At 41.1% G+C, this 24,266-nt stretch overlaps 1 protein-coding gene across 3 annotated transcripts in view; it reads left to right on the top strand.

Annotated features, from left to right (window-relative positions):
- The window catches only part of TBX20 (T-box transcription factor 20), a 51,562-nt gene that overhangs the window by 20,000 nt on the left and 7,296 nt on the right, over positions 1-24,266 (top strand). For all 3 annotated transcript variants that reach the window (XM_061586784.1, XM_061586785.1, XM_061586786.1), the window contains exons 4-6: positions 3,286-3,394; positions 6,085-6,243; positions 11,830-11,906. In XM_061586784.1, coding sequence (XP_061442768.1) covers positions 3,286-3,394; positions 6,085-6,243; positions 11,830-11,906 — 345 coding nt within the window. The remainder of the gene's footprint in view (positions 1-3,285; positions 3,395-6,084; positions 6,244-11,829; positions 11,907-24,266) is intronic.

The raw sequence follows: 24,266 nt of genomic DNA on the forward strand, positions 1-24,266 counted from the left end.
TTGTCTATTGTATTATGAGGGTGTTTTTGCAGATTAAACTGAAATTCTCAATGGCTTAAACTTTAAGCATGTTGCCACTCTAATATTCATTAAATTCTAGTGACTTCAAATTCATTTTTAAATTATCACCATCTGGTGACTGAAGCCGCATCTTTGTATATGTGCTTAAATTTAGGTGTTGAAATAGTTCTCTCTGTGTTATGTGTCTCGCAAGATTGAGTCAAATGACATTAACCTGTTGATCTCAAAAAATCTATTCATAAATTTACTTACATAAGTGATTCTCAAGGGAGAAGGGAAAAAGGAACCCCTGACAAATAGGTAAGCCTTGGTGACATTCATACCCTCAGGCTTTCCCCACATCATTTCTATACAGAAATAACTTTCAGCACTACAACTGCTGAAGCTGAAATTAACAAGGATTACCCAATATCATTTGAAAGCATTTCTATTCATAATCCTTCACCATGAATGTCCATTAAATCCTTCTTTTCCTGCTGTCAACATGCAAAGCAACTCCCCCCCCCTCACTGTGAATGCATGAGGCAAAATTCTTTTAGAAAAATCTATTGTGAAACTTTGCAAGGGTTCCCAGGCACAGAACACTGATGGCTTAAATGGCTTTATATACCAGACCAAAGTTTTGAAAGGTATACCTGCCTTATGAGTTCTAGCTTGTAGATAACTTGCCTTTTATTCCTTTGGAGGTTTGGTTTTGTTTCTTTAACATTGGTGTAGAGTGTTGATTACTTACCTTGACAATACAAACCACCTTTTGCTATTAACTCTTTACGAACTGTAGGCCATCACAGCCAATATTTCCAGTTTTGATCCAGCACAGGGCAAAATAACCAATGCTCAGTGGTAGGTAAAAGGACAATCCCTTCTCCCTGTTCTGTTTCTTGATTATGTGCTAATAATGCTTTGGCTGTTTGTTTTATATTCTGCCATATCTCTAAGACGCCTGGCCCCATTTTTATCCTAATGAAAACCCTGTGAAGTAGGTTAGACTGATTCTCTCTCTCTCTCTCTCTGGTCACCCAGTATGCTTCACAGCTGTCTCCCTCATTATACAGCCATGGGAGTGGCTGTATACTATAGCCAGCATGGATTTTTCACATTCTGCTATGTCAAATTGAAAATATCCCCCATGCCATTCTGATGCTTCCCATAAGCTCATTTCAAAAGAAAACCTTACATAACCTATAGTCCTGAACTTGAAAATGCTTGCTTAACAACCCTTTCAATTTTCTTGGTGATACACAAAACAGTCAGAAATAATAGAGAGTTCAAAGTCTAAAAAGAGAGAAAAAAACCCCAGAGCCCTTTTGCACTTTTTTCTGTCAGAGTTCTCATAATCTTTTGAAATTCATTAAAAATCAGCCACGTTCACAGAGTACCTGTAATCCTATTACTGACCTTGCCCATACTCTGACCTTCATCTTCTGCAGCTTAAAAATTAAAAAATGCCTGGCTGATTTTTAATTAATTTAAGAAATTTTGACTTGAACTCAGTGATGTCAGGCATGCTCAGTAAGAATCAACTGTCAGTGTTCTAAAAACCAGACTCGCAGCTGTTTGGCTGGCCTAATAAGGGGGCCACACCCACACCAGATCTTTATTTCACTTGAGGCAGTCATGGCTTCCCCCAAAGAATCCCGGGAAATGTAGTTTGTGAAGGCTGCTGAGAGGAGACTCCTGTTCCACTGACAGAGCTCCAGTGGCCAGAGTGGTTTAACAGTCAGCCACTCTGATTGTAGCTCTGTGAGGGAAACAGGGTGTCTCCTAACAACTCTGAGCACCCTTCACTAACTATACTTCCCAGGATTCTTTGAGAGAAGCCATGACTGTCTAAAGTGAAATAAAGGCCTAGTGTGCCTGGCCTCCAAGAGGTCTTCTGTATCTTTAAAAGCTGTGGAAGGGGGAGGGAGAGTTCCACCTTGTGGTTTTCCCCATTACAGGGTTGCAAGAACATCTGCATTCGGCTGACCTTCTCTTCTCCTAAAGATACAGGATCAGTCTCAGGCCATGGACCTGGCAACCCTATGTAACCAGATTACTAATTCTGAGTTTCAAAGTATCACTACCAGAAATAATTTCAGTCTCTTGTACAAAATAACGTTACTTGTAGCACAGGCCTCATTTAATAGTGAGTATAATAGTATTGCCAGTATCTCTTGTTCTCCATTTGATCTTGATGGAGGAGTTATATCCAAGAGTTGAAGAAAGGCTGCTACTTCCACTTTGATGGCCCATCTTAAGCCTGTTTCCACCTTGAGTGTTTCAGCCTCTGGCCCCTAGGCATTCTCCCAGCTACCTGTCTGCATTTTGATTAGCTTGGCAGTCCCAGCTGTCAGTCAAGACTCACCTGGGTCAGAAACGTTTAAAAGTGGACTGTTGCCATACAAATGATCAAACCTGCACATTCTGAAACAATATGAGAACCAAAACACAGTCATCCTTTGAAATTCACACTTACCCGAATTTAATTTTGCAATGCAATTCTCCAACCAAGCATCTTTACAAAAATGCATATAAGGGGAATTGGTGAAAATAACATACCAAATGTGTTATATCAGGAGAAATTGCTTGCAAAAATGTGTACATTAGTCTAAACTGCATACAAGAATGTATATGTTAGAAGAAATTTGCACAAATATGCTGACACAAATTCATGAGGATTTTTTAAAAAGAAAATTTTTGCAAATTGCTACAGATATGTGGAGAACCAGTTTTAAGATTAGAAAAATAAGAAACTGAGAGAAGTGAAATTGGTAGATCCTTCCATCCCTAACAATAATAATTGGATCGCCAGAAGTCACTCTCATCTGGGGGCAGAGGGTGCTAAGAAGGTGTGGTGAGCCTACCTGATAGTCACTGACATACCGAGACTGGCAGCCATGGACAAAAAGGAGTGAAAATTCTGTCCCCCCTCTTCTTTTACGTTATCAACCTTTTTTCTCTGGGACAGCTGCTGTTCCTTTTAACAGCTGTATGTAATTCAGCCAGCAACACTTTCTCTCCCCCCCCCCCCGGCATGCCTTTGTGTATGAACCTTCTCTTGACACTGTCCTTCCAGATCAATTTGTGGGTCATTTTATTGCTGCTGCTTCAATAGGCAGCCCTTTAAATGGGTCTCTGAACTAGAGCCGGAGCAGCAGCAGTGCTGACTGGCTATCCCTAGTAGCTTAGGCTGCAATGTGGTAGGCCTCCTCTGTTACAAAAGAGAATGTCATGAATATAGATCTAGTTGATTGATGGGTCCTGTGTCTCGTGGCTTTCTAGACTGTACGTGCATCCGGATTCTCCGTTTACGGGGGAACAATTGCTGAAGCAGATGGTGTCCTTCGAAAAAGTGAAGCTAACAAACAACGAGCTGGATCAGCACGGTCACGTGAGTAGCTGGCCCTGTGGGAAGGGAAAACAATGTTCACTCTTTTAGGCAATGACACCTGCTGGCACACCTGGTGGAAATGGGCATAATGAGCAGAGCCCTGATGGCTATGGGGATGTTGTTGCTTATATTTTTAGGGAGTTGTGAAGGCCTGTGAAATTTAATTATCCTTCTCTTGCTTCTATATTCTTTCTTTAGCCGCTGTTCAACAGCCCAGCTCCTTAATGCTGTTGCACTTGCCCTCTTACATCCCCATTTAACAATTTCTCTCCTAAAGCAGCCCCCCACACACACATACACAGAACGGTGCTCTCGTGACACTTTTTTGTTTTCAGTGTGCTTGGAGGGTGACAAAGAGACTGAAGGTTGAGAATCTTTTATGCTTGAAGTTGGATTCCTGCATTGAACAGGGGGTTGGACCCAATGGGCTTATAGGCTCCTTCCGTCTCTACGATTCTATGATTCTATGAACCAGCTATTATGTAAAATACAAGATTATATATAATGGGTTGGATCCATCCAGGTGGGAGTTTATTGTGAATGGGGGCTGCTTGTGTTTTTTTTCTTGCAGCGTCCACATGACACTGTGTGTGACATCGTCATCAAAATGCCAGCTCATCCTTTGTTACATTTAACACGGATTTCCCATTAACGTAGAAAATAATAATAACAATAATAACAATGACAACGATGATGATGATGATGAAAATATAACCCAGCCATTATACATCTGCAGCCACTGCTGGGGTGGAATCTTTACAGCACATTTTTTCAGTTTGCCGTTTATAACAGTGTGCTGATGCTTTTCTAGGGTGGCCTTTGAGTCAGTGATCAGGCGTCGGGGACACATACCAGCCACACAAAAACACTCATAGAGGGTGCCAAGCAGTGTCAGTAGTTGAAAAGGGGGATCTGGCCTGGGGAGAGTCAAAGGGGTCAAACAGAAAACCTTGGCAGGCCACTCCTGATGTATGGGATTATCGTAGAGACTATATTCAGAGTACATTCATTAGGCTTGTTGTTGTTGTTGTTGTTGATACAGAGGTCTTAAACAAGACCTCTTAGTCACTTTTGTGCAAGATCTCAGGAGGGGAGGATTGGCTGGCGCTATGTGCCTCCCCCCACAAATGCCCTACCTAGAAATGTGACTGCCCCACCTAACAAGGAAGGCTGGCTACAGGGCTGACTTGGAGCCTACTGAAGTGAAAAAATTGTCATGATTTAATTTCTTGATTTTAATGGCAAGGAAGTGCAACTAACTGAGGCTGCAATACTATGTGCATTTACTTGGGAGTAAGTCCCATTAACCTTAATGGGACCTATGTCTGAGCAGGCATGCATTGGGGTTATACTATAAGTCTGCACCTTCTTGTCAGTTTTAAAGAAGAATGTATTCTTCCCACTGTCATAATGGAGACATGGTTATGTGATTTGTCTGATTGTTTGCCCTGGGTGGGTGTCTTTATTCAGTAACCGAAAAGGAGGCATCAAACTTCCTGCGTGTAGATCTTGCAGCTATATCTAAGTGGTGATAGATTTGAAAACTGTATTGGCAAGAAGCAGAGATGACAGCTTTTAAAACAGGAATAGCAGTTACTAAGCTAGCCTAACAAGAATAGAGTAATATGACAAACATGTATGATCTTTCGCCATCTTATAAAGTCTAACCAAAGAGCCCAGGGCAACAAACTCTCTAGTGTGGCATTTTGGTCCAGGCTGCTTTTCGTGTGTGTGTGTGTGTGTGTGTGTGTGTGTATTGGTACAAAGAGAGGAAACCTTGGTGTTTTCTAAGGAAGAACTTCATCCACTGAGTGTCTGTGGTGATACATTCTCCACAGACAACTATTGGCTTTGATCAGGATCGGCATAGGCCACTGCATTCCTAAAGTCTATTAAAAGTTGTTCATAGAGGCAAAAAACTTTTTCTGCCTCAATTTCTATTGCTTTTTCTAATGATGACCAGTGGTTTGTGTGTGTGTGTGTGTGTGTGTGTGTGTGTGTGTGTGTGTGTGTGTGTGGTGGAACTCACCAGTGTGGAGTACCACCATCTCTCTCTCTCTCTCTCTCTCTCTCTCTCTCTCTGGCTGCCATTGGCAGTCATTTTGTGCTGGTACTCGCAGCACTTTTATCAAAGTGTGAGTACTGGCACCTCATTTTTTTTTTTTTACTAAAAACACTGATAATGATGATCTGAGATGGTCAGGCAGCAGAATAAGGTGGAAGAACAGACTGTACCACTTCAGACTGCAGGTAGGGATCACATTTCTGAATGCTTCCTTGCAGCATGCATACACGCATGCACACATCCAAACTTTGAAAGGATGGAAGATTCTGCTCCAGCTTTGTTAGGGGTTTTTTTTAAAGAGGGGACGGGATGTCCTGGGATTGTTTGATTTTAATGGAGAGAGGCATTCAAATATAGTATACCCCTCACTAGTAGGCTGAAGTGGGGCAGTGCATATTATTACACCACCTCACCTCATTCTTCTGACGTGTTGACAAAACAGGGAAGATATGGTTTTTGTGGCAGAGCAATTCATTGCATTAGTTTGCATTGGGAAGAAGCTATAGAACAGTTGATATGCTTGTGGCAGAAAGGTCATTGTGAAAATCTTGGACAGGAGTCAAAAAGGTGGAAGAGAGTGCTGACTTGTATCTGAGAAGCCCTTCCCCCCCTTTTCCCTCTCCAGATAATCTTGAATTCAATGCACAAATATCAACCTAGGGTGCACATCATCAAGAAGAAAGACCATACAGCTTCCTTGCTTAACCTGAAGTCTGAAGAATTCAGGACATTTATCTTTCCTGAGACTGTGTTTACGGCGGTCACTGCCTACCAGAACCAACTGGTGAGTGTTTTATAACTCTCCTTTCATCGGTGCTACATGACTGAGATATGAAAATGAGGAATAAGTGTCAAAATTATGGGGGGGGGGAGAAGAGGACCTTGTTCCCTGCCCCTGTACTTTTTGTGCTCCTAATCTGAATTAGGCCCCTGCAGCAGTTTCCTGTTGAAAAAGAATCATTTTTTCACTGCCTTTGGGGGCAAATGTGGGAGTGGAATTTTCAACAGATGCAGGAGAAGCTGGTGGAGGCGCAAGTAGTGGATTGGGGCAGCACAGCTGTATTCTCATAAAAAAAACCATTCTAGAACGTGTGAATAGTGTAATGTGATTTGGTCCTGGGGAGGTCACGGAGGAAGTCTGGTGTCTGCTCTGGGCCGACTGGCTTCAGCACAACACTGCAACTGGAAGTCATCGGGTGTATTTCACGGCATGCTTCAAAGCTATGGGGAAAGATTTCAATCTTTGGGGCTTTTTAGTTTAGAAAAAAAGTCAAGTTAGAGGAGACGTGATAGAGATGTATAAAATTATGCAAGGTGTGGAGAACTTGGATAGAGAGATTTTTTTTCTCCCTCTCTGGCAATCCTACAACCTGGGGCCATCCAATGATGCTGAATGTGGGAAGATTCAGGACAGTCAAAAGGAAGTACTTCTTCACAGAGTGCATAATGAAACTACGGAATTCACTACCAGAAGTAGTAATGGCTACCAACTTGGATGAGTTTAAAAAGGGTTAGACAGATTCATGGAGGATCAGCCTATTAGTGCCTACTAGCCGTGGTGTATATCAGGTATTGAAGGTGGCATCCCTCTGAATATCAGTTGTTGGGGAGCACAAGTGAGGAGAGTGCTATTGTGCTTGTGTCTTCCTTGCAAGCTTCCTATGGGCATCTAGAATTTTCTAAACTGGCCTGGGGAACAGCTTCACAGAACAAGTAGGGTAAACATCTTCTCTTGAGCCAATTTCACAATTGAATCTTCAGAGACTTGAATACTTTCCCTCCCACCCTTTGCTTTCTAAAATCTCAGAATAGCTTTCTGACACAGTTCCTAAGCCATGTCAGAAAAAAAAAACTCTGATCCCAAATGTAGCGCTCACATCCAAGCCATTTAGGGAGGTGTGATTGGAGAATCACAAGACTACACAGCTTATATCTGAAATGAGGCAGTGTTTTCCAACACCTTGCTAATACAGACAAGTCTGAGTTTGCTGATTAATCAGTGAGACAGTGAGTGTGTTCCAGCTGAAGGTGGATGTAGGGGCTGCAGCCATGACAGTCTGCCAGACCTCAGCAGATCCACAATGGGCATATATTGCAGGAAAATGGAATCAGTGAGGCCCAGTGGGAGAATGGCGGTGGGATTCTGAATCCTTTCTAGACAATTCCTAAAGTTGGTCCAAGAGTCCTCTCATAAATCCATAAGGGCATACTCTTTATCAATCAATGATGAGAATACATCCTTTTCCCCACCTCAAATTTCAGTGGCATCCTCAAGTTTTGTTTTGTTTTTCCAGACTGGATCTTTTTCGACCAAATGCATATGGAATTTCACTTCAGTTATTTAGGTGCTTAAAACATGGCACATTTCCAAAAGGCTCAGAGTAGTCAGTAATTTCTTTTTTTTCTTTTTTTTTACAAAAAGCACAATTTATATCACATAAAAAACCATTTTGTCACATTATCCCCACTGAACACAGTGGGGCTTACTTCTGTGCTGCAAGGCTGCAACCCTATGTACGCTTACATGGCAGTAAACCCCAATGAACACATGCCAGCTTATGACATGGCTACAAATGCCCCCGCAGTCAACGTACCCCCCCCAACAAGTCAAGATAGATAGCACCAAAGACTGGTTAAGTTATTTTGATACCTGCAGCAGAAAATCCCATAAGCACCTCTCCCTGGTTGTAAAAATATAATAGTGAATTAAACCATTAACACCGCTGCCCATTAAGAACATAAGAAGAACCTACTGGATCGGGCCAATGTCCCATCTAGTGCAGCATCTTGTGCTCACAGTGGCCAACAAGATGCCTGTGGTGGTAAAATCTGCAGGCAGAACCCGAGTTCAAGAGCACTCTTTTTTCTTGCAGTTTCCAGCAATTGGTATTTAGAAGCATACTGCCTCCGACTATGGGGGCAGAGAACAGCCATTGTGGCTTTGATACCCTTATCCTTCATGAATTTGCCCATTCCTCTTTTAAAGCCATCCAAGTTGGTTGCCATCACTGCGTCCTCTGAGAGCGAGTTCCATAGCTTAACTATGCACTGTTTGAAGAAGTACTTTCTTTTATCTGTCCTGAATCTTCCAACATTCTGCTTCATTGGATGTCCACGAGTTCTCATGTTATGAGAGAGGGAGATAAACTCTCTATCCACTCTCTCCATGCCATGCAAAATTTTATAAACTTCTGTCATGTCACTTCTCACTTGCCTTTTCTCTAAGTTAAAAAGTTCCAGATGCCACAACCTTTCCTCACAGGGGAGACACTCCATCCCCTTGACCATCTTGGGTGCCCTTTTCTGAATCTTTTCCAATTCTACAATATCCTTTCATTTCATTTATTTATTGTATGCAAATATTTCTGTTCTGCTTTTCTGTGCAAAGTCCATTCAGAGTGGCTTATAGCAATAAAAACTACAATGATAAAAAATTAATATTACAAAACCCCTAAAGAATGAACCCAATTCATATACTCCATAACATAATCCCCTGCAGCCTCAATCCAGCAAATGGGGCAAAAACTAGTCGTGGGAAGGCCAATTGTAACAAACAGGTCTTTAAGACCTTCCAAAAAAACTTGGAAGTGTAGCTGCCTACCACATATGTACTAGGAAGCAGTTCCAAAGCCATGGGATCACCATGGAGAAGGCCCTCTCTCTGGTGGCTGTCCACTGCACAGGATGTGGACGCACCAAGAGGGCCTCTGACTGAGATCTCAGTGTGTGGGCAGGATGGTGCAGGAGCAGATAGTCCAACAAATACCATGGCACCCAAAGGTACCTACGGCAGGTACCTCACTCTGCCTAATAGTAGAGGTGCCTCTAGGGTTACTTCTGAATAGATATGCATAGATTCTGGCTGTGAAAATTGCAGCGATAATAGCCAGGCTCAGTTAGATGTTCACTGCTGACTGGTGGAGTTTTCCCTACACAGTGGCTTTTTGTGCACATTGATCACATCTGGAAGCCTGATTCAGGAACAGAAACCTGTTTCCACTCCGCCTGGATTGGGGCAACTATATATTATTCTAACTCTTACCTCAAACTCTTCCAGGTTTTTAAACCCTATTTCTAAAGGGATTTACTATATGGAATTGGTATATAAATGAATTACTCCAATTAAAAATAGAATTTGTCTACCCGATGGCTATGCATTTACCCTTCCTATATAGATCACACTGCCTTTAAAATTTGGAATCAAGCACTGGGCCAAATGAAATAAATAGCATTTGCCTTGACAAAGCAGTTTTTGAAATTTGTGGTCTGATTCTCAAATACATCCCGTAAATACTGCTGCATTTCCCTGTGGAACTTCTCTGGAGATCTTAGAGACAGAGGCTGTCGTATTATGAATGGCTAATGAAAATGGAACCTCTCTTATTTTTGCCATTTCTTTCAGTGCTGGTTTTAAGGGGATGATTACATTTCTGCAGGTTATTAGATAAGGGCTAAATACATTACACTTTCAACAAACTATCTCACATTTAAGATTTAAAGGTCATGCATTTGTTTAAACAGTCAAGCCACTGCAGGAGAGTTGAATTGTCGGTCAACTTTCATTTTTATGATGCTCTCATGATGCATTTGGGAACTGGTAATGTTTATTTTTTTCTCTTCTTTTCTTTTGTTAGTATGGCAACATAAAAGTGATTGGAACAGCATCCAGCAGCTCTCTCCAAACCACTTTCTCAGTTTGATGTCAAACTGAGGCTGTTTCCACACTGTGAATTTACTGTGGAATAGCCATACTTAGTTCATTCCCTTTTTAGGGGGCATCTGCACGATTTTGTTCTGTCAGCTTTGCAGCTTCTGTTTAATACTCTCTCTCTCTCTCTCTCTCTCTCTCAGTGGAATAGCTTGACAATTATCCTAGGTGTAGATGGCCTACCTTGCTACTTTTCTAGCCAATTTTGGCTTATATAGATTGAACCAGATACTTCCTAGATTGCTCTAGACATTTGCCTCTCATTGATTCATCTCTTCTCTGTAGGAATCAACTGCAGCTTCCCTTTCAAAATAACACTGTCTTTTATATCTGTTTATTTTCTTTCTTCCCTTGCCCCCCAGGAGGAACACAGTGAGTGGGGAGAGAATATTTAACCTACACAATACACATACACACAAAGAGACTCTACACAATGATCCCCCCCCAATTGCTCTCCCAACATTTTGGACTGGAGAAAGGAAGACTGCTTTTTGGCTACATAATATTAGAAATCTGGAAGCAGGGTTGCTATTCTGCTTCAGATTAAAGAAGAACAGCAATGATGGGGTGCTGCTAAATCATCCACATCTGGAAGCAACCTGAATATCACTGGCTTTAAATTTTCCCAATAAATTAATAGGAATTCTTATTCAGATTTTTTTTAAAAAAAACTTCATTGCTAATATGAAAAATAATAAGGCATCTATTAAATTTTCACAGGTACTAAATTGTTGACAGTGGCACACACCGTTTTCTCTCCTCCCTCCACTTCAGATTGCAGTTAAAACATCCCATAGTGAGGCAAATGATTTGCTTTTGTGCTGATGGTGATCAAGTTGAAGAATGCTAGTCTAAGCCCCCTGAGGAACTGAGGCGTATCTCCCTTTTTTAGCAGTCTTAAAAATGGAACAGATTTATTCTATTCCTGTTTAAGAAGATGTCTCAATCAATTATCATGTTCACATTCTCCACCCAAAAAAGTAAACTCATTTTGGACCAGTTAATTTGATCTGTTCTGTTTTTAAGGCCTGGGGATGAGTCCAGGTCTTAAGAGGAGGCCCATTTTCAGTAGCTGAATCGAATTCAAATTACATCACACTTCTGATTTTCAATTGTACAAGGAAGAAAGCCAGGCCCTTACACTTTGGGGACTTTCATAAATCTCTACAGAGATATTTTGGCTAGACTTAATGAAATATTTAGCTTTCCTTGAAAATTCTTGGGAAGTTTTGCCTGAGCAGGAGCTTCTGCGTTTGCATCAAAATTACCTTTGATATTTTAAGGGATGTGTAGAGCACTGTTCCCCCCCAAAAAAGTTCCTAAGTCTTGTAGAAAGCCTTCTTAGCTCTCCTCAAAATTCCCCTCATGTCTTCCTGAGGAAAAATATAAAAAATGTGCTTCAGAGTTTGCTATAGGGAAATTAAGTGGCAGCATCTCTAGTTCCTGAGACTTGATGGCTAATGGTGACCTTCAAATGCCATTATGATCCAAGCAGGAAGTGATATAATTGCCAACCTTCCTCTAAGATGAAATATATTTTGGAAGAAAGTCAACAGGAGATTTTATATGGATGATATGGTTTGGTTTGGGTCACACTTTGTGAGCTGGAAGACTGCCTCATCAAAAGCTTGTTGCAGACCCACTATTCTTTTCTTTTTCCAGATAACCAAGCTGAAAATCGACAGCAACCCGTTTGCTAAAGGATTCAGGGACTCATCGAGACTCACTGATATTGAGAGGTAATGGGGACCTTTTGTTTACTTTCTGTTCAGATAAGATAATGGTGAAGGGAGAGGAAGAGCTGTCATGAAAAGTATCCTATCAGCTCCCATGAAGCTGCAGCACTTGCAAGTTTATGTTGCATTTAAGAGGCCTTGGGTTCTTTATAAACAGTTTGAAGATGCAGATACATTGAATCTTAATTATTGCTTTGGATGACTCTGATAATTCTCATCTCCCCCTGCAGCTTTCCAGATTGGTTCTTTCTGAACAACTAAATTTATATGCACACACAAAATGCACATACACACATATAAGTGGTTGTTTCTGGACCTTTTGTGTGTATATAATACACACATATACACACACGTGTGTGTGTGCATCTCACACATACACACGTATCGATATGACTGCAGAAAATTGATGACAACATAATTTCAGTGTTTGCCTTTTATCTCTGGTACTTTTAAAGTCTTTATCATGCAGCCTTTCTATTTTCTTACAATAGATCTGTCTCTCTCTTTTTGTCCAAGTGTACTGGAACATTCAGCTGCTGATCCAAACACTCAGCAAGGTCATGTAGATAAGAGTCCTCATCAGATTGTGCTGTCTCAGAATCTGCATGTGTTTGTTTGCTTGCTTGTTTGAGTGCTCCCATACAGGAACGACTGCAGCCAACTGCAGCCATGTAGAAAGCTTTTGAGAACAATGCTGTGCTATATGCTTTTTGCTAAATGTTTGAATCCCTTCTGGCCTCAGGGGCACAGTTAGGGTTGGACTGTGGGGCCCAGGCTTTGGACCCCACAGCCCCCCTCCAATAGCACCAGAGAGCCAGTGGAGAAAGTAGCAGAAACGATGGCACTTTGGTAAGGGAAGCGCTGCACCGGCATCCGAGACTGCAGCCAGCTGACAAATCCTCCCTAGGGCAACACTGGGATGTGGTGCAGGGACATGACACTGTACAGCTAAGACAGCTACAGTTGCAGAGTGCGATAGTTTGGATTAAGCAACTGTATTAGAACCAAGAAGCTTATGGAGGACAGACTGTGGAGGTGGTGATGGAACCTAATGGGCAAGGGTTTCAACCTATTAGGGTTTGCTAGATAAAAACCAGCCTTGTTAATTGCAGCTGAAAGACAACAGGAAGCCAGTGCAGAAACTAAGGCAGTGAATTATTCAGCACTCTCTGTAATGTGCCCTTGCTTGGACCATTGAAATGTCTTTTTGTTTAATGAGAATAAGGATTTGCTTGGCTATTTTGATTGGTCTGCTGTGTTCCATTTATAATGGGCGTGTGTGAAGGCAATATATTTTACATGTGTGGTCAGACCTTCCTTGTTTCTTTGCCATATGGCAACTGACTTAGCACAGATCTTTCAGCTAGTCATTTCTATGCCAAGGGCAGGATCCCTATTTCCTCCACCCGAAATTCTCTCATTGGCCCAATGATTCATTATAATATTTTTAAGATGGCGGTCCTTACTAAGAAGTAAGCCCCATGAAATCATTAGCACCTACTTGCAAGAAACATGTTCAAGACTGAGTTGTTTATGTATACCATGATTTCTAACATTCACGTTGCATCCTAGTCCAGCTGGTGCTTTGGTCAGGTGTTCCTAGTTGCCCGTCCTACATATATCTGGCTTGCCAAGTAGTTGCCATTCAGTAAATCACTGGCTGTTTTACAGGTAGCCAACATGGTGCCCTCCAGATGTTGTCGGACTCCATTTCCCATCAGCCCCAGTAAGCATGGCTAATGGTCAGGGATGATGGACGTTGTAGTCCAGCAACATATGGAGGGCACCACATTGGCTACCTTGGACCTAGTGGATTGGAAGCAGGAGAAAAGGTCATTCTAGTGCATGTTTTATATGCACTAAAAGCCATGCATTACACAGCTTCATCAATTTCATTGAATGATGGACCCTGAAGACAACTTGCAAAGTTAATGGAGTCTCAAATGCCACTTCTGGAAACAAACAATATTATTATTTCCATTTACATGCCTGGGTACAGACAGTCTGCAAGTTCATATTTACACCTTCTTAAAAGGTGGATATTTGATTAGCTCTTATAGTCAGATAATCCATTTTGTGAAGGGACATAGCCAGACACAATTTTGTGTATGAATCATTTGGGATGTTAACATGGTCACCTAGGCTGTGCAAAGCATATAAGAGGACTCACATTCATCGCACGGTGCCAGGCTTTAGGTTGACCTAAATAGTGTGAATGTGGGACAAAGCGTTGGATTTAATTTCCAGATATTTAAGTCTGTTTTTTCTCCTAACTAGCCTTTAGGGAGGGAAGCAAATCAGATCAATTGAACTTTAGAGACCTAAAGAAATTAAATTAGGCTGGAGTCAGTTACTGCACTGAGCCATCTAGTAATTGGATTGCTCCTTGTAACTGATTGAAAACAGCTTCTATCTGCAACAGTATAGGCTAGGCTTCCTTACAGAAGATCTGAGAGAAAAAACACATCTTTTTACGACATGATGACAGACATTGCACTTTTCTAGCCTAATTGAATATGTTTTATAAATACATGACTCTAACAATTTCAAACTTCCCATTTCAGATTTACGGTTTGAGCCAGAGCTCAGCTGCAAATCTGTGAGCTCAGCCTGGTTTTGATGGCAGGATTTAGTCTAAGAACACATCTGAGCATATACAAAGTCCTTTCCCTCCATCACTGAGTGCTTCATTGTAACTACTAGATGAACATAATATCTATTTATAGTTATATTTAAGGCAAACTCTGACAGCATGGCTTCCAGGTAGGCTGAGCCCTAGCCCAATACCTTTTGATTTGGGATCTTTAAGCTTTTGTTGTCACATTGCCAGGAAATACAGGAATTTCCTGGCTGTCCATTCAATGCTAGGGTGTCTAGCCCAGGTGTTGCATGTCTCTATAAATGGATTCATATTGGTATTCTGTTGTGTTCAGACTCAGAGAATTAACTGTGATTGTCCCCTGAAGTATGGTATGCAAGTGAATACAGAACCACATGGAGCAACCATCTGAGTGGGTTGTGTCCATTCAATCATTGTTCTCCCAGCTAGGCAATCATCAGGTAGGAAAGACCCAAATGCTTTGCCATGATCATGTGATTCCCACAGGCAGCTACAAACTCATTGGACCATGTCATTCTGATAGGTGCACCCATACTGTGACTGGAAGTGGTTCATATGTATATGTGTGTGAGGAAGTTGCCTTTTCCTCTCCCTAGAGGTGATGATACGGCTTGTTTTTGCCTTCTGAGGTTTCAGTTAATAATTTGAGTCATTTTGCCTTTCAGTCATCCTTTTCTTTTTTCTGCATTGAGGTGCTGGGTGAATTTATTTCTGTGCCTTCTTCTGAGCCCATTTAGATGGTTCACTTCTGGTGCTTTTTATAATCTGGGCATTCTTCCAAATGTGCTAAGAGGCAGTGATGTGAAAAGGAAACCTTTTGAAATTCAGAACTAAAGAAGTCCTTCAAGCTGGTAACTGCCAATCCATACATTCCATATCCGGCTTGGTTGTTTTCTTTTGTCATGCACTGAATGGAGAAGCAAATTGGATTTGTGAGACATAATTATTTTTTCTTCTCATTAATATTGTGTTCATTAATTACTTTAAAATAAAAGATAAATGACAAGTGGATGATTTCTTATTGCATGGGTGGCCTATCTGTGGCACAAACAGAAGTTTGTGGCACTCCTGGATAGGAGCAGGAGGACCAATGGCTACATAGCCTGGCCTAATATACACCCCTGCCTTACTTTTCCAGTACAGCCCTGTTTCCTGTTTCCTGTTCCCTGTTCCCTGTCTCAAGAGCTTTAAATAAAAACTATAACTGTATTATTGTACAAACCAGAGTAGTGCTATCTTATTCTTTGGGCTTATCTTGTGGCCATCTTGGGTTGCTTGTACATCAGCTCTTTCCTTGGAATTATTATTCTTTGTTTACTCACATCCAGTTGACATTTTTGTCAGCCATTTGCAGTCTGGTGTGTTTTGTGTTGACCTCCTATGCTGCTCAGACTTGTTTGTGGGTTCTTTTGCTTTTGGTACTATGGTATATAGTGGACAAAGCATACACATTTTTCACATTCTTATTCATAATCTTATTTGGTCGCATTTCCACATCAATCTGCAAATGAAAAACAAGACAAAACATGCAGATTCACATTACTTTTGAACACTTTTTTAACCTGTTATGTATTATTGTTAACGTTGTATCCTAACACATGCTGTTTTGTATACATTTTAACTCAAAATATGAATTTTAATCTGTTTTTTGAGCCAAGAACCGCAAAATTTGGAGAAATGTGAAAATCAAAGGATAACCATATTCCAAATTGCATATCTTGTCCTGGACATATGAAATGGTTTGTTTTGTTTAAAAATGTGGAACGAACAAAATCCTCAAGCATCCATAATATAATATAGTTACAGCACCAGACTGTCCAATACAGGCAAAGAGCTGTTGATATTTTTAAGAGCGCCTTTGGGTTTAATTAAACATTTCCAGTGAGGTCAATTTTATTGGGTAGGTGGTGGAGATTACTGACCAGAGAGGATACCAAACTAAGAGTGTTGCTAGGGGATCACCCAGGGGTCCTAAGCCATAGATCTTGTGCACTGGGCCCTGGATCTCTTGCCCCTTGCCCCCTTTAAAACTTTATTAAAACATAGATTGCTTGAGTGAATGAATCATTTATTATGGTCACAGACCAGAAGATTAAAATTGGTTTAAAAAGCCACAAAAAATTGAAAACCATTAAAAATTAAAATACTTATAGAACACAACTACTGGTAATTATTGCAAACCAAATAAATACAGATTAAGTCGTTTGTTGGTCAGAGGACTGGCAGCATTTTTTCCTAATTTGCGTTGTGATAAAAAAGAACTTTGCAACACTTCCAGTAACAGAGGGTGAGACATTCCTTAAACAGAACAATACCAAATTGGCAGAAATACCCTAGGCTGTTAATAAAGGGGAAATTTATTTATTTCTGCAATCACTGTACAAATTACATGACAGTAAAACATGTTGAACAGTTTCCACTACACCAGCTCTGCAAGGACAAGTGTGTTCGCTGACTGGAATTTTGTTAAATCCATTTAACAGTGCTGATGGCAACACATTGAAACAGGCAAGAGTAAATGCTCTCCTGTACTTTACAATTGTCAGTGAATACAAGTATGAAGCTGCAATAATTCCATAGTTGTTAAAATTATTATAGAATAATGGCGAGCAGGATTTATCAGCAGCAGTTCTCAAATACTGCAAGTCTAAGTCTATTAATCTTTGGGTGACAGAACTCTGGGCTTTCTTAAACCCATAATTACCCAGCACTTCAGGGGAAAAGCACAACTTAGATATTTTCTTCTCCATCTCATGCATCCAACGACTCACAAAGGAGTCCGAGAGCAGTAAGGAAAGATAGTTCCCAGGAGCTGCTAGGAAATGTAGGTGTAACCACAATTTTAGGGCATCAATCCAAACTTTACAGGAAACTGATTGAATGCCTATTTCCTAAAAGATGGCAGCATTGCCCACGCAGGGAGGGAGACCCAGTAATTTCCTAAGAAATACAGACTGGACTCTTTCCATTTGGGAATTAAAGCCCAGGATCCAAATTGGTATGCCATAAGTGAGCTGGGCCAGAGTCTTTGCTTTGTAAGTTTGAATAGCAGAGGGAATGTATTGTCCACCTTGCATGAAAAAGAACCTTAGGATAAGCTGCTGACTAAAATTCGAAGAATCAATTGCCTGCCTACTTTGTTGAGACCAGAGACCAGAACTTTGCCTTTGGATCCCTAAGTATTTTATATGGGAAACTTGATGAATTACATTACCATTTAAAATCCATTTGTGTTGTTTACAAGCTTTAGAAAACACTAAAACTTTAGATTTACAGTAATTAACAATCAGATAATTATTAGAGCAGTAGGTGCCAAAAGCAGATAATAACCGATTTAACCCTATTCTGGACAAGGATAACAATACAGCATCATCAGCATACCAAAGCAATGGTATTTTAACATTAGACAATTTGGGAGCATGAGAATCAACATTATGAAGAAATGGGGCCAAATCATTTAAAAACAGATTAAAAAGAAAAGGGGCCAAAATACAACCTTGTTTTACCCCCTTAGTAACAAGGATTGAATTAGTAATTTGACCCTGCTCCCCACATCTAAATTGGCTGGAGGTCTGATTGTATAAGGATTTGATGAGAAATAATAAATGCTTGTCCATACCGCTATTCTATAATTTAACCCATAGCAGATCTCTTGAAACAAGATCAAAAGCAGACTTAAGATCAATAAAGGCAGCAAAAAGTTTGCCACCAGGAACTGAAGTAAATTTCTCAGCAAAATTGACTAATACACAACAATGGTCCAATGTTGAACAACTGGCTTTAAACCCAATCTGTTCCTCACCAATTATACTATTTTATTCCATCCAAGATAAGAGCCTGCTTTTCAGATACCTAGTGTAGTTTCCCAATTGATGAGAGAAGTCTGACGGGACGATAATTAGCTAGGTTGGTCCTGTCGCCTTTTTTGAAAATAGGAACCATAACAGCTTTGCTCCAAATCTCTGGGATTTTACCAGTTCTATTGATAAAAACAAAGAATGTTGAAAGTAGTGGGTCCCACCAGTCAGGGTTAGATTTTAAAAGGTCCGGGGGCACAGAATCTGGCCCAGGGGCTTTCCCAGATTTATGCTCAAGAATCAAGTCGAGAATTTCACCAGGAGTTATAGGTTGCCATTCTGGAACATCAGGATATAGTTGAAGGCTACAGATAAGAGAGTGATTAGAATCCTTCTTCTAGAATTGCAGAAAAGTATCTTTCCCACTCATGAGATGAGATACAATAGGCAGAAAATCCATGGGGATGTGTCATAGTCCCTGTGACAATCCGCCAAAATAATTTACTATTCTTCTTTTGAGTGGCAGATATTAGTAAGTTCCATTTTCTCCTCTCTTCAGCTTTTTTCTTTTGGTTAATGAGTGCTTTATATTCATGTTTCAATTTATAATAAACTTTAGGTAAGCATTTGGCTCCTTCACTATGATAGATGGAATACACCTGCCTGATCTGATTCTTAAAGCAACACACAGTCATGATCGAACCAACTCTTGCTTCTAAGATGTTTAACAGCAGCTGAATAGCTGAATTCCACTAGGGTCCTTTGAATTTCAGAGATAAGGGCCTCATAATGGTACAACTTCTCTTTATCAGCTGAAACTAAGATGTTTCAAACATGCTGAGGAAAGTATAAAAGAAGCAAATTTGTCCTTACATCTGTTGGACCATTTAATCCTTTTCTTGCAAACAAGCAAGGAGGAATCCAACAGTGGAGGTCCAGTGAGAAGGCGGATATTGGTAAGGGATTTTTATTAAAGTAACTAAAGGGTAATGATTACTGTCATTTCGATCATCGATATAAAAGTCTTGAACCATTCCCCTTAGGGATTGAGAAACAAGGACATAGTCTACCACACTACTACCCTATAGAGAGCTAAAAATGAACTCACCCAGCAAATCCCCAGGGGTGCTTCCATTCAAAATGATTTTGTTATGTTGACATGCTAAAAGAGCCAAACACACACCAACAATTTTTTTGGTAACATCTGTAGAATGTCTGATATAGGGAGATTGTCCTATCAAATGATCAATTCCTTGAAGATATCGAGATTCTGCCAATGCAGAATCATCAGGCCCCAGACAGGCATTAAAGTCACCAGCCATAAGGACCTGTGCAGATGGGAACTTTGCTTTGATATGGGTAATATATTGTTCCAGCTCATCCCACTGGGCATTCTTCTCTAAATGACTTTTAATTGGGGGGATATAAATATTAAACAATACGAGTTGAAAGCAGTGACTTTTAATTAAGGTTGCCATAGCTACCGTTCCACAACTAGGGAGTGCAACAACTTCCACATTAAGAGATGTTGAAACTAGGCAGAGTAATTCTGTTCTGGACCTACCTCTTGTTGAGGACTGGGTTGCAGCCAAAGAAGTGACAATGTACCCTTTAAATATTATTGGGTCACAAGCCCAGGTTTCTTGCAGCAGAACAATATCAAACGATTTTATATAGTCAGTAAATGAACTGTCCCTAGACTTCCCCTTCCATCCTGCTATATTCCAAGAGAGAAACCTAATTAGGGAACGTGTGTTATGTGTCTCAGGTAGTCAATCAATGGACTTTAATTTCTCTAGCACACCATCCTGGTCTAAGAAGACACTACTGCGCTTAATTGGTAAGAACTGCTTATTTAGGGGTTCAGAGGAAGAATTAGAGATGGGAGGTGACCCTAATTCATGTGGTTCCAGGAAATGGCAACTAGTCCAGTCCATGGAGCAAGCAGCACCTGTATTAGTTTTAACAACCTTAAAATTATTCATTCTTTCTTCCGGAGGAGAGGAATCAATAGTTTGAAATACTCCAGATTGCTTGGGTTTCTTGACTATGCAAACTGGAGAAAGAGTTTCAGTGGTTGGCAAGAGAGGAGATAATGAAACCTCAGCAGATTTGGCCAAATTTTAATTCTTTGAAGAAAGACTCAAGAGTTTAGTCTTTACCATACTTAGTCTTTGTATGATGCTTGTTTGTTCAGCCTGTGGAAGCACAGAAAAGGAAGCAAAGAGATGACACTCATCTGGCTCCCAAGGATCGCTACTAGCCTGAAGTAGTGAGTGAGATGTAGGAATGGTAGATTTTACCTTCTCTGGTTTCTGCTGGGATGAATTTAAAGGTGAAGATGTCGGTTCATCCCATCTAATTAAGTCAAGGGGTTCATTATTTGTAAAAGAAGTATCCTACTGTAAATTAGGTACTAAATGTTGGGTAGGTAGAGAGTTCAGAGTGATATGTTTAGCACATTTAATCCCTTTAGAGACTGCGGTACCAGACAGAGTGCCCTGATTAGATTTTCTTAGTACTAACAGATCTCTTCCAACTAATTCCCTTAGTATTAGTACTAATACCAGAGTCTTTTATAATATCTCTTAATGGGTAAGAGAGGCTTAAGGGAAAAGTCTAAAAACTCTCACAGGAGAGATACCAAATATGTTAAGCAGTGACCTTTTCCTAATTAGGAAGGTAGGAATATCTGATTTAGTGAAACTAAGCACACTGCTGTAGACTGAAGAAACAGACAATTCTACTGCTCTCAGATCTATAAATCTGATTCCAAATAATTGCCTTAAATGATGTTTAACCAGCTGGACTGTATCCCAGCGTGGCATGCCACCCTTAAAGGGCCTGATATTTAAAACAACCTGGTAGGCCTGTAGGACCAAATGGTATCTTGTGCTCCCAATGAACTGTCCATTCTTTACTTTAGAGAAAAGACCAACAAGCAAGTTATGTTGAGGAGAAGCAGCTGAAGCATAGATTGCTTTAGCAAACTGGTGGGCATGCTGCTGAATACAGTGCTGGTGAGACCCCAGTTACCCGCCATCCTATTTTACTTGGAGACCTAAGCTTGCATCTGTACATATAAATTAGGGCAGTGGAGACTGGTGGCTCTGATGTCTGAGAGGCAGTAAAACTGCTCCAGGTTTTAGTGTGAACGATCAAGGAGCTGTCTAAGGTGCTACTTTGGGGATAGGAGATTTCCTCACTGCCCCACTGGCTGAGGTTGGTTCCCATTGCTTCTGGAGCCACTCACAGTAGAGATGGTAGCCTCCTGGTACCACTGCTGCACTGCTATTGCTGCAGACACAGGAGTTTAGTAGCAGAGGGCAGAGATGTCTCAGGGGAAGCAGGATGCAACAGATTGTGGGAATCCAAACCTATTCCACTTGCCATTCTGATGGTGTGGTGACTGGACTGGCGTGAGACTGCCAGCTCAGCTGTTACTGTCACAAACCCAAACGGCTGGGCTGAGCTGGCCCAGTGTCACCTACCCTCCTCACTGCCACTGTCCTCCCAATGTCAAAGTTTGCATGATGGGGTCAGGCTTCGTGTGTGCTCACAAAGCCTTCCAGGCTTTCCTATCACCTCACATGTGCTCAAGTCATAACTTGTGCAAAATGCACATTTTTAAAAAGATTGAAAGTGAGAAGAGGTACCACTGCGGCAAGAGCTAAGCCCAGCAATCAACAATGATGAGAGCACTCTGAGCAATGCTCTAATCATAGCTGTGATTGCCCCCTCAAAAAAGTGTACACTGCCATCTGAAGTGTCTACGTGTGTCTCTTTCATTGTGTACTGTGGCCCCCCCATGTGTACATGTGGTGGAACAGATGCTGTTTCCTCAGGTGTGATGGCAGTGTACAGTCTTGATTTATAACAAGGGTGGAGAATCTTTGTGCTCAATGGGCCAGATCTTTATTTCCCCCCACCCAGTGGGCCACCCAGTGGTCAATCATCTGATGTCATAATGAATCAGGTGACTGATGATGAGTGGGTGGCCCCACTCTGCTGTTAAAGTTGACCCATGTGATGGAGGAAGGGTCTGCTTCTACAGCCTGCTCCCCACAGGAAATGCACTGGTGAAGCTGCACCCAGCAGGATTGAACACTCCACTCACCAGCTGAAGAGTGGAGGGTTCAATCCTGTTCTCGGTGGAACTCTCCAGGTGTTTACAAAGCAACACCCAGCTGGTCTGAAACCTGTCATTCAGCCCATCAGCTGACACCACCCAATAGACTTCAGAGAGATGGTTGGCCAAGATTCACCCCTAGACAAGAGGTTCCCTATCCCAGTCTATCACATGGGAAGTGATCCTTAAAAGTGTAGTTCAACACTTAAACTTATTTCAGTGGTTGGTGTGCCTAAGTTCCTCTGCTTTGTCTGTTGATCAAAATGTTATCTGGTCATCAAGCTGAAACAAAAAGGAAGACATTCAAAGACTAGCCTTGGAGCAAGGAATGCTTTTTCTTCCTTTATTTTCCAAGCCTTTTCTTCAACTCATGAGGCTGGCCTATTCTACACAGCCTGGAATGTATAATGGGATATGCTTTTGGTAGAGATTTACAGTTTATTTCATCAGAAATGTTTTTCATACTGTGGATACTGATAGTATGGTATCTGGATTAAGATGAGATCTGGGAAATAAAGTGTGAGTGTGTGAGAGTGTGTGTGTGAGAGAGTGAGTGTGAGTGATTCATCATATGGAGCTTTTTGCCTGCAAAGGCTTCTCAACTCACTTCAAAGAAGGAGAAGCTCCAGACGTGCATAGAGCTGATCTGTCCATGAATGGGGAAGTCAACTTGTGCAGGAACATCATGTGTGTATATATGTGGGTGTATACAGAGCTCTTGAATGGAAGCTATGACGTCTACCAAACATTGAAAGCAATATCTGCAGCATTTGTGGCCATTCTTTAGGACTGTTTTTAATGGATAGTATTGTCAAAGTTTATATTATTGTATTATATTAATAAAGGGTTAAGTGTCAGAGGCAATGAATATCTGACTATAAATTGGCTCAAAGCTTTTCTAAGATTAAAGTAGAATTATATAATTATTCACAAAATGACTGGGTCAATATGTATCATTTTTGAAAAACGAGCATCTGTGCTGTATAAAAACACCCCAAATTGAATTCCTGCTTCAAATTGCCACTGACATATTTTTATAGGGTAGAATTATAATAGGAAATATATTGATCTGTCTGTTGGTAATTTATAAAATTATCTGCATCTGCTTATGAAAAATACTGAAGCAAGGGCTGGCTGTTTCTAAACAGTTCTTGCAGCTTATATGCCCAGAGATTTAAGGGAGAAATCATTGCATCACTAAAATGGGTCGCAAAGCTTCCGCTTACAGGTAATAGTGCTGACCAGCCTTTTTTAGGAGGATTGGATCCAGTCTCTGCCTGCTCTCCATTTCCTAGTAAACAGCTGATTGGCACTGTTGATATTGGAATAGGGCCATATAAGCACAGCCCTAGCTGCTGCGTGTGCTTCAACTGCATGTCGGGATTGTATGTTTTCCATCTGAAGAACATTTGAAAAACAACAACACATGCCATGATTTCAACCCATGAACCCCAGATTTTCCACATGTGGGTGAAATAGTGCATGTATATTGCTGAACTTCATGGGAGGGCAGTCATTAATGTCTGTGTAACAGGGATAGGGAACCTGTTGTCCTCCAGATGTTTGGCTCCAACTCCTGACATCCTCAGCCACCCTGGCCAGTGATCGGGGATGACAGCTGTTGAAGGCTGACAGCTTATGGAGGGCCACAGGTTCACCATCCCAAGTGTATAATATATATAATTACCTCTATGCAGTTGCTCATAACACCCCTCACTTGGAGGCTGGAGCCAAACAGAGCAGAGAATCTCAAGAGGCCTCAGGTGATCTTGCCTTTCAGACCAAAGTGGAGCTGACGAGAACTTCCTGACAGTGAT

The sequence above is a fragment of the Rhineura floridana genome, chromosome 10 (assembly GCF_030035675.1).
Source record: "Rhineura floridana isolate rRhiFlo1 chromosome 10, rRhiFlo1.hap2, whole genome shotgun sequence".
Classification (NCBI taxonomy): domain Eukaryota; kingdom Metazoa; phylum Chordata; class Lepidosauria; order Squamata; family Rhineuridae; genus Rhineura; species Rhineura floridana.